Raw genomic sequence first — 10,053 nt, forward strand, 5'->3', positions numbered from 1 at the left:
CGTATGCCTGATTATTTATGGAAATTAGGATTACAAACCACTAACGGATTTTCTTTATTTGAGGACCGTGTATGCTGAAGAAGACTCAATCGTGGCCCCTTTACACGTGAGTTCGTCATCGGACTGGTTTAATAATGGAAACCTCTGTTTTATGACCTATCGTGAATGACTTTTAAAATTACACTCACTGCCTGTAATTTAACATGTTAGAGTTATATCAATAAGGCTTCCCGCCTTGCCCACTACAACAAGCGATCCACCATCACAAGCAGAGAGATCCAGACCGCTGTGCGTCTCCTGCTGCCTGGTGAGCTCGCCAAGCACGCCGTGTCCGAGGGCACAAAGGCTGTCACCAAGTACACCAGCAGCAAGTAAACAACTTCTGTGGTGCTTCAAATCAAACGGCCCTTTTTAGGGCCACCCAACTTTCTTACGAAAGAATTGTCTTATTGTCACACGAACATAAATATCATTGCTTAATATTAGTGCCAAATAGTAAAAACAAACAATTTTAAGTATATGGCAGAGGTTTGTTTTGATGCCCTTTACACTATTCACGTAATAGAACGTGTTCAGACTACAAACTCTACATAACATAAACGTTGAAAATAAGGGCCAAATAGTGTTCCTCCGTGAGTGTGGTCAAGTGTATAATCAATACTCGTACGTGTATCTTAGAAGTAACGATCTCGTATTACACACAGTTAGGGCATGTACCAACGGGTAGCATTTTATAGTCATATGTTTGTTAAAAATTATTGAAAATTATCACCGAATGTTACGTTCCAACATACACGGAACAAGCACACAACGAAATAAACTTGCCGAACATGTCGAAATAAACTTCGCGCTGATTGGTTGACCTGCTTTTGTAACGAGGACGCTGATTGGCTGAAATTGCTTAACTTCGCAAAGCAAAGTAGGTCAATCCGTTTTCGAAACAAAAACAAAATATATATACGGCAAAACGCGTTTGCCGAGGTATTTTCTGTTGCACTCACAACCGAAAGCACAATCATGTCTGGACGCGGAAAGGGAGGAAAGACAAAGGGGAAGGCAAAGAGCCGCTCATCCAGGGCTGGACTTCAGTTCCCAGTGGGCAGAATCCACCGTCTCCTGCGCAAGGGCAACTACGCCGAGCGTGTTGGAGCTGGTGCACCCGTGTACTTGGCTGCCGTTCTCGAGTACTTGGCCGCTGAAGTTCTCGAGCTGGCTGGCAACGCTGCCCGAGACAACAAGAAGTCAAGAATCATCCCTCGTCACCTGCAGCTCGCCATCCGCAACGACGAGGAGTTGAACAAACTTCTGTCTGGAGTCACCATCGCTCAGGGTGGTGTGCTGCCAAACATCCAGGCCGTTCTTCTGCCCAAGAAGACCAAGCAGGCTGGTGGCAAATAAGCACCTTCTCTGGCTTGAAACGTTACCCAAACGGCCCTTTTTAGGGCCACCTAAACGATACTGAAAGAAATATCTCGTGACATTGTCAACAACTTATGCACTAACCAAACACTCATTAGCCGACCGACTCACTCACTCACTTGCCTGCCTGTCCGCCCGCCCGCCCGCTCGCTCGCTCGCTCGCTCGCTCCCTCCCTCCTTCCTTCATTCGCTTCCCTAACGATTAGGGAGTATAAATACATCGGTATAACATACAAAGAAATACCATTTTGGGTGCTTACCAGCCCTCTCTTCCAGACCACTGACGTAAACTAACGTAACGTAATAGGTCCACGCAGGCTTTAGGGGCCTTGAAGACAGAATAAGTCACACGTGTATTCGCTTGTTTTAGGCCATGTTCGAAAACATTTTCATCCTTGCTCAGGCGGTTACCTACACCACCCAACCGGTCAGGCAACGCCGTGGATAGGGTGCGTGGGCTTCATAGCCAACCTCGTTCGGAAGACAGCAATGACCCATAAGCATCGCAGTATTACATTCCGGGTAGCTGGGAATGGGAGAGCAACCCACTGCTCGTACTTGGGGTCGAGTTATTGTGCAGTTTTCAAACACTGGCAAGGGCCCCACCGAAAATCCTGGTACGAGAATTTGCTAGAGCACTTGCCTTAAACAATAGCCTCTCCTACGCACTGACTGACACTACCGAACGATAGCTGATGCCCTAACACTGGTATGAGCCAAAACCATGGCTAAATCACGATTATGGAAAGCTTAAGGGCCCAGGCTCACACTATGTGAAGGTTACTGATGCTTAAAGAGTCGAGGGACGCACGCCGGGTAGTTTTGGGGACACGTACTGGTACTGCACGCATGGTGTTTAGTGCTTTCTTACTCTGTGTTTCTCGTGTGTTCGTTTTTATCAAGGACTTGGTGTTTCTCTGTACTAGGGACTTCCACAAATATACGTACTGTATGGGCAGGTCATATTGTGATGCGATTCAAGTATGAACAACGATAGGAAGAGGACTAGGCAAGTGTATTGTCGCTGTTTTAAACCCATAAATATCTGTCCACCGTGCTTTTGTGGCGACTTGTGTGACTTGTAATACTATTTTCGTCGTTATTTCCATGCCCAATCCTTATAAAACCTGGTAGTGCTTGAAGATCTATCTTTCATCTACGTACCTATGTTCATTCGCATCAATTTACACAAATGATACATTAGAAATATGCAATAATACAAGCACGAAGAAACACACGAACATAAATTTCTGCGCGCACCTGCCGGTATCTCTATCACGTCCGCGCGATCAAATACCAACGCTGGTGACCTACTTTACATATAAAGACTTAGGCAGCCGGTTTCTATCATTCTATCACTGAATACCACATCATCAAAATGGCTGATACCGCTGTCGCTGCTCCCGTCGCTGCCCCAACACCCGCCAAGGTGAAGAAGGCTGCCAAGCCCAAGAAGCCCGCAAGTCATCCCAAGTACAGCGAGATGATTGCCGCCGCACTTGGTGCCCTGAAAGAGAGGTCTGGCTCCTCAAGACAGGCTATCCTGAAGTACATCCAGGCCAACTACAAGGTCGGGGATAACGTCAGTGCCGTCAACGCCCACCTGAAACTGGCCCTCAAGGCTGGCGTCAAGAGTGGAGCCGTTAAGCAGTCCAAGGGCACCGGTGCCTCTGGATCCTTCAAGCTTGGAGAGGTGAAGAAGGCCGCAAAGAAGGCTGCCAAGCCTAAGGCTGCCAAGCCCAAGAAGGCAAAGGCCCCTAAGAAGGCCAAGACACCCAAGAAGGCGGGCGCCAAGAAGCCTGCAGCCAAGAAAACCGCTGCCAAGAAGGCCCCAGCCAAGCCAAAGAAGGCCAAGACACCAAAGAAGGCTGCCGCTGCTAAGCCAAAGAAGGCTGCTGCCAAGCCTAAGAAGGCTGCTTCTAAGTCACCAAAGAAGCCCAAGGCACCCAAGAAGGCAAAGACACCAAAGAAGGCGTAAAAGTAAAAGGCTTCCCAAGTGTCTCACAGACTTCAACTCAAAGGTCCTTTTCAGGACCATTCATCCTATTTTGAAAGAATTGTCTTTGTCGGCTGTCGATTTGCCATTTGTATACCATACAAAATTACTCGCAGGCATAAAATTCAACATTTGTCTTTATGTTAAGCTATAAACCATACACGTGTAATGTTTTGGCATAGAGGCAGGCATAGTGGACAACGTGTACCTGTTAGCACAAAGGTAGGTCTGCAGATTTTGAGTTTTATGTTACACTAATATTAGCAAGTAGTTATTTTAACAAAATTCCCCAACTTGGAGACAAAAACAGTCACAGTGAATTAATTTGTTTTGGCTACTTTGCTAAGTTCATATGTGTCTTCTATATTTATGCATGTATGAGCTTCATAAACATCACATTGGACTTGATTTAACTCCAAAATATACATGCTTAGGTTTGTGTAGCTAGCCTTTCATAGGGCTATTTTACATGCAAAATACTCAAAGGTTTAACACGCCACGGCCTTGTCCATGTATATACTGTTTATATCAAAGACATAATTTTAAATTGTGCAGCTTGTTTCATACACATTGCTTTTTCAAAGCTATATTATCGCTTAACAAAACGTACATAACTCGCATATTTACAACAGTTATTCGCACCAGCCTAACCCGCGATACTATGAGCGTTTTGATTGGCTGACGCTGTTTGTCACGCTGGCGTTGATTTGTTAATTTACTATCCGTTTTCAGATACGAAATTTGCAACGCGGATTGTAGCCAATCGACTGTCACTCGCACACCGCTTGTTTCGTTATATTAGCCCGTTTTTTCAGTTGTCGAACATACTGTCTTACAGCAGCAACGATGGCAAGAACAAAGCAGACCGCTCGTAAATCCACAGGTGGAAAGGCTCCACGCAAACAGCTGGCTACCAAGGCCGCTCGCAAGAGCGCACCAGCAACCGGCGGTGTCAAGAAGCCTCACAGATACAGGCCAGGAACCGTCGCCCTTCGTGAATCAGAAGGTACCAGAAGAGCACCGAGCTCCTCATCAGGAAACTGCCATTCCAGCGCCTGGTTCGTGAAATCGCTCAGGACTTCAAGACTGACCTCCGATTCCAGAGCTCCGCTGTCATGGCTCTCCAAGAGGCCAGCGAGGCTTACCTGGTCGGCCTTTTCGAGGACACCAACTTGTGCGCCATCCACGCCAAGCGTGTCACCATCATGCCAAAGGACATCCAGCTCGCACGCCGTATTCGCGGTGAACGTGCGTAAGCTTTTGTACTTGGCTAAAACACAAACAACGGCCCTTTTTAGGGCCACATAAACATTGCGAGAGAATATCTTTCAGTTGTCAAAGTCAATCAAACTTAGCCTAAGCCGACTATTCACGTCCCAACATATATCAACAGTACCCCGCCAGCAAATATACGCGTCAGGAACGCTATAGTGTACACTCGCATCTCAATTCATGTTCGTCAGATATGCAATGACCCTTCACGTTCAATCATCTCGTTATTACTCTTAAGGTTCAATTACGAGCCGTGTTGTTTATAAGTCATTCACAAAGTGGCATAAAACACAATGTAGATCATAGGTTTCGCGTATTATAACCAGCTCGGTGACAAACTCACGTGTGAAGTGGCCAAGATTGAGAGTTTTTCAGACCAAAATCGCACCAGACCTCAACTTTACCGTTACGGTACACAGTCATGCACTCAAGGCAACACAAAGTGAATGCACGCATCAAATAACGGGCAGATATTCTACACATTTCAATCAAGAAAACACCGTTCAGTATCTTATGAACGGACATAATTCACATCAAACTCGCATGCACACGCAAATCGGCCGTTTTCACTGATTTTTTCTTCGACCAATCAGATTCGACCACCGACCAATCAGCGTTAAGCAGCCCGAAAGTAGGTTAGCAGGTCACATCACAGTGCTCTAACTGCTCTTTGTGTTTAAATAGCCGCAAAAAGACCCAGTTAAAGCATTCTACAGCTAGTACCTGATAGATACAATATGTCTGGACGTGGTAAGGGAGGAAAAGGACTCGGAAAGGGAGGCGCCAAGCGTCACCGAAAGGTTCTGCGTGATAACATCCAGGGTATCACGAAGCCCGCAATCCGCCGTCTCGCTCGTCGTGGTGGTGTGAAACGCATCTCTGGCCTCATCTACGAGGAGACCCGAGGTGTCCTCAAGGTGTTCCTTGAGAACGTCATCCGCGATGCCGTGACATACACTGAGCACGCCAAGAGGAAGACCGTCACTGCCATGGACGTCGTCTATGCCCTCAAGAGACAAGGCAGGACTCTGTACGGATTCGGCGGTTAATCGAACCTTCTACAGAAGCTCAAAAACGGCCCTTTTTAGGGCCACACACACATTTCGAAAGACTTGTCTTACAAATTGTCACAATATACGAGTGTTACGTTAAAGCGTCAGTTCGTTAGGTTACTTGCATTCATGCATTCGATACACACACTCAGGTATGAGTCGTATGGTTCATAAGACTAACGCAATGTCCCGAATTCATTACTTCTTTACAGTGCGGTCACACGCTCAATTACCAATATTAAGCCTAATTTTAGGGCATTATTTTCGTTCAAACCCATGTACCAGTGTTATAAGGCGAAACTATCATCATTCGCATTTGAATGTTTCGTTACCGGACATGCGGCCTGGCGGTGTTTGCGTTCATTTTTTTCTATTACAGACACCATTGACGTTAGCATGTGCATTAGGTTTCATATTGAACATTGTGGAGGACTTATTAATAAGTAACACATTACTTAGTCTTAATAGATCATTAATAATTTGCGATGCAAACATAGGGCTTCGACAGTATTGCTTTAGCCTTCGTAAACACGTGTAAATACAAACGCGCATGCGTTAAAACTGCAGCCAATCACGAGCGAGCGCGGTGACACTGCATTGGAAGTAGGTCAATCCGTTTTCGAGAGTGAGTCGTTCATATAAATAGCAGTTGAAACGCGTTGCAAACATTCATTCTCTGCATCGATTTAGAAATCATGCCGACCAAGGGTGTTGCAAGCAAGGGCTCTAAGAAGGCCGCCACTAAGGCTAAGACCGCGCGCTCCACTGACAAGAAGAAGCGCAGGAGGAGGAGGGAATCCTACGCCATCTACATCTACAAAGTCTTGAAGCAGGTGCACCCCGACACCGGAGTGTCCAGCAAGGCCATGTCGATCATGAACAGCTTTGTCAACGACATCTTCGAGCGCATTGCTGCCGAGGCTTCCCGCCTTGCCCACTACAACAAGCGATCCACCATCACAAGCAGAGAGATCCAGACCGCTGTGCGTCTCCTGCTGCCTGGTGAGCTCGCCAAGCACGCCGTGTCCGAGGGCACAAAGGCTGTCACCAAGTACACCAGCAAGCAAGTAAACAACTTCTGTGGTGCTTCAAATCAAACGGCCCTTTTTAGGGCCACCCAACTTTCTTACGAAAGAATTGTCTTATTGTCACACGAACATAAATATCATTGCTTAATATTAGTGCCAAATAGTAAAAACAAACAATTTTAAGTATATGGCAGAGGTTTGTTTTGATTTGCCCTTTACACTATTCACGTAATAGAACGTGTTCAGACTACAAAACTCTACATAACATAAACGTTGAAAATAAGGGCCAAATAGTGTTCCTCCGTGAGTGTGGTCAAGTGTATAATCAATACTCGTACGTGTATCTTAGAAGTAACGATCTCGTATTACACACAGTTAGGGCATGTACCAACGGTTAGCATTTTATAGTCATAGGTTTGTTAAAAATTATTGAAATTATCACCGAATGTTACGTTCCAACATACACGGAACAAGCACACAACGAAATAAAACTTGCCGAACATGTCGAAATAAACTTCGCGCTGATTGGTTGACCTGCTTTTGTAACGAGGACGCTGATTGGCTGAAATTGCTTAACTTCGCAAAGCAAAGTAGGTCAATCCGTTTTTCGAAACAAAAACAAATATATATACGGCAAAACGCGTTTGCCGAGGTATTTTCCTGTTGCACTCACAACCGAAAGCACAATCATGTCTGGACGCGGAAAGGGAGGAAAGACAAAGGGGAAGGCAAAGAGCCGCTCATCCAGGGCTGGACTTCAGTTCCCATGGGCAGAATCCACCGTCTCCTGCGCAAGGGCGAACTACGCCGAGCGTGTTGGAGCTGGTGCAACCCGTGTACTGGCTGCCGTTCTCGAGTACTTGGCCGCTGAAGTTCTCGAGCTGGCTGGCAAAGCTGCCCGAGACAACAAGAAGTCAAGAATCATCCCCTCGTCACCTGCAGCTCGCCATCCGCAACGACGAGGAGTTGAACAAACTTCTGTCTGGAGTCACATCGCTCAGGGTGGTGTGCTGCCAAACATCCAGCCGTTCTTCTGCCCAAGAAGACCAGCAGGCTGGTGGCAAATAAGACACCTTCTCTGGCTTGAAACGTTACCCAAACGGCCCTTTTTAGGGCCACCTAAACGATACTGAAAGAAATATCTCGTGACATTGTCAACAACTTATGCACTAACCAAACACTCATTAGCCGACCGACCTCACTCACTCACTTGCCTGCCTGTCCGCCCGCCGCCCGCTCGCTCGCTCGCATCGCTCGCTCCCTCCCTCTTCCTTCATTCGCTTCCCTAACGATTAGGGAGTATAAATACATCGGTATAACATACAAAGAAATACCATTTTGGGTGCTTACCAGCCCTCTCTTCCAGACCACTGACGTAAACTAACGTAACGTCATAGGTCCACGCAGGCTTTAGGGGCCTTGAAGACAGAATAAGTCACACGTGTATTCGCTTGTTTTAGGCCATGTTCGAAAACATTTTTCATCCTTGCTCAGGCGGTTACCTACACCACCCAACCGGTCAGGCAACGCCGTGCGGATAGGGTGCGTGGGCTTCATAGCCAACCTCGTTCGGAAGACAGCAATGACCCATAAGCATCGCAGTATTACATTCCGGGTAGCTGGGAATGGGAGAGCAACCCACTGCTCGTACTTGGGGTCGAGTTATGTGCAGTTTTCAAACACTGGCAAGGGCCCCACCGAAAATCCTGGTACGAGAATTTGCTAGAGCACTGCCTTAAACAATAGCCTCTCCTACGCATGACTGACACTACCGAACGATAGCTGATGCCCTAACACTGGTATGAGCCAAAACCATGGCTAAATCACGATTATGGAAAGCTTAAGGGCCCAGGCTCACACTATGTGAAGGTTACTGATGCTTAAAGAGTCGAGGGGAGCACGCCGGGAGTAGTTTGGGGACACGTACTGGTACTGCACGCATGGTGTTTAGTGCTTTCTTACTCTGTGTTTCTCGTGTGTTCGTTTTTATCAAGGACTTGGTGTTTTCTCTGTACTAGGGACTTCCACAAATATACGTACTGTATGGGCAGGTCATATGTGTGATGCGATTCATTCAAGTATGAACAACGATAGGAAGAGGACTAGGCAAGTGTATTGTCGCTGTTTTTAACCCATAAATATCTGTCCACCGTGCTTTGTTGTGGCGACTTGTGTGTTTGACTGTAATACTATTTTCGTCGTTATTTCCATGCCCCAATCCTTATAAAACCTGGTAGTGCTTGAAGATCTATCTTTCATCTACGTACCTATGTTCATTCGCATCAATTTACACAAATGATACATTAGAAATATGCAATAATACAAGCACGAAGAACACAAACACACGAACATAAAATTTCTGCGCGCACCTGCCGGTATCTCTATCACGTCCGCGCGATCAAATACCAACGCTGGTGACATACTTTACATATAAAGACTTAGGCAGCGGTTTTCTATCATTCTATCACTGAATAACACATCATCAAAATGGCTGTGATGATACCGCTGTCGCTGCTCCCGTCCTGCCCCTCCCAAGCCCCAACACCCGCCAAGGTGAGAAGAAGGCTGCCAAGCCAAGAAGCCCGCAAGTCATCCCAAAGTACAGCGAGATGATTTTGCCCGCCGCACTTGGTGCCCTGACCCCTGAAAGAGAGGTCGGCTCCTCAAGACAGCCTATCCTGAAGTTACATCCAGGCCAACTACAAGGTCGGGGATAACGTCAGTGCCGTCGTAAACGCCCTGAAAACCTTGGCTGGCATCATTCTCAAGGCTGGCGTCAAGAGTGGAGCCGCGTTAAGCAGTCCAAGGGCACCGGTGCCTCTGGATCCTCAAGCTTGGAGAGGTTGAAGAGGAGAAGAAGAGGCCCCGCAAAGAAGCTGCCAAGCCTAAGGCTGCCAAGCCCAAGAAGGCAAAGGCCCCTAAGAAGGCCAAGACACCCAAGAAGGGGGCGCCAAGAAGCCTGCAGCCAAGAAACCGCTGCCAAGAAGGCCCCACCCCAGCCCAGCCAAAGAAGGCCAAGACACCAAAGAAGGCTGCCGCTGCTAAGCCAAAGAAGGCTGCTGCAAGCCTAAGAAGGCGGCTTCTAAGTCACCAAAGAAGCCCAATGCACCCAAAGAAGGCAAAGACACCAAAGAAGGCGTTATTTTAAAGTAAAAGGCTTCCCAAGTGTCTCACCAGACTTCAACCTCAAAGGTCCTTTTCAGGACCATTCATCCTATTTGAAAGAATTGTCTTTGTCGGCTGTCGATTTGCCATTTGTATACCATACAAAATTACTCGCAGGCAT

At 47.0% G+C, this 10,053-nt stretch overlaps 4 protein-coding genes and 3 pseudogenes across 4 annotated transcripts; all 7 read left to right on the forward strand.

Moving 5' to 3' along the window:
• The first annotated feature begins 994 nt into the window (after nucleotides 1-994).
• Nucleotides 995-1,453, forward strand: LOC127864034 (histone H2A). Its single transcript, XM_052403713.1, has one exon. The coding sequence runs from the start codon at nucleotides 1,018-1,020 to the stop codon at nucleotides 1,396-1,398; it is 381 nt and encodes a 126-aa protein (XP_052259673.1). The 5' UTR covers nucleotides 995-1,017; the 3' UTR covers nucleotides 1,399-1,453.
• Nucleotides 1,454-2,783: 1,330 nt separating this feature from the next.
• Nucleotides 2,784-3,468, forward strand: LOC127864035 (histone H1-delta-like). Its single transcript, XM_052403714.1, has one exon. The coding sequence runs from the start codon at nucleotides 2,798-2,800 to the stop codon at nucleotides 3,395-3,397; it is 600 nt and encodes a 199-aa protein (XP_052259674.1). The 5' UTR covers nucleotides 2,784-2,797; the 3' UTR covers nucleotides 3,398-3,468.
• A 748-nt stretch (nucleotides 3,469-4,216) lies between these two features.
• LOC127864036 (histone H3-like) lies at nucleotides 4,217-4,718 on the forward strand (annotated as a pseudogene).
• A 669-nt stretch (nucleotides 4,719-5,387) lies between these two features.
• On the forward strand, nucleotides 5,388-5,784 carry LOC127864037 (histone H4). The gene has a single exon (XM_052403715.1). The coding sequence runs from the start codon at nucleotides 5,425-5,427 to the stop codon at nucleotides 5,734-5,736; it is 312 nt and encodes a 103-aa protein (XP_052259675.1). The 5' UTR covers nucleotides 5,388-5,424; the 3' UTR covers nucleotides 5,737-5,784.
• A 621-nt stretch (nucleotides 5,785-6,405) lies between these two features.
• On the forward strand, nucleotides 6,406-7,037 carry LOC127864027 (histone H2B-like). The gene is made up of 2 exons (XM_052403693.1): nucleotides 6,406-6,806; nucleotides 7,014-7,037. The coding sequence occupies exons 1-2, from the start codon at nucleotides 6,435-6,437 to the stop codon at nucleotides 7,035-7,037; spliced, it is 396 nt and encodes a 131-aa protein (XP_052259653.1). The 5' UTR covers nucleotides 6,406-6,434.
• A 419-nt stretch (nucleotides 7,038-7,456) lies between these two features.
• LOC127864028 (histone H2A-like) lies at nucleotides 7,457-7,854 on the forward strand (annotated as a pseudogene).
• Nucleotides 7,855-8,349: 495 nt separating this feature from the next.
• On the forward strand, nucleotides 8,350-9,915 carry LOC127864029 (histone H1-delta-like; annotated as a pseudogene).
• The last annotated feature ends 138 nt before the right edge of the window (nucleotides 9,916-10,053 follow it).

This window comes from Dreissena polymorpha, unplaced genomic scaffold (assembly GCF_020536995.1).
Source record: "Dreissena polymorpha isolate Duluth1 unplaced genomic scaffold, UMN_Dpol_1.0 chrUn087, whole genome shotgun sequence".
NCBI classification, from domain to species: domain Eukaryota; kingdom Metazoa; phylum Mollusca; class Bivalvia; order Myida; family Dreissenidae; genus Dreissena; species Dreissena polymorpha.

Coding starts and splice junctions, on each gene's coding strand:
- LOC127864034 (XM_052403713.1), top strand. CDS start 1,018: ATGTCTGGACGCGGAAAGGGAGGAAAGACAAAGGGGAAGGCAAAGAGC.
- LOC127864035 (XM_052403714.1), top strand. CDS start 2,798: ATGGCTGATACCGCTGTCGCTGCTCCCGTCGCTGCCCCAACACCCGCC.
- LOC127864037 (XM_052403715.1), top strand. CDS start 5,425: ATGTCTGGACGTGGTAAGGGAGGAAAAGGACTCGGAAAGGGAGGCGCC.
- LOC127864027 (XM_052403693.1), top strand. CDS start 6,435: ATGCCGACCAAGGGTGTTGCAAGCAAGGGCTCTAAGAAGGCCGCCACT. Junction 6,807..7,013: donor CCAAGTACACCAGCAAGCAA/GTAAACAACTTC, acceptor GAACGTGTTCAG/ACTACAAAACTCTACATAAC.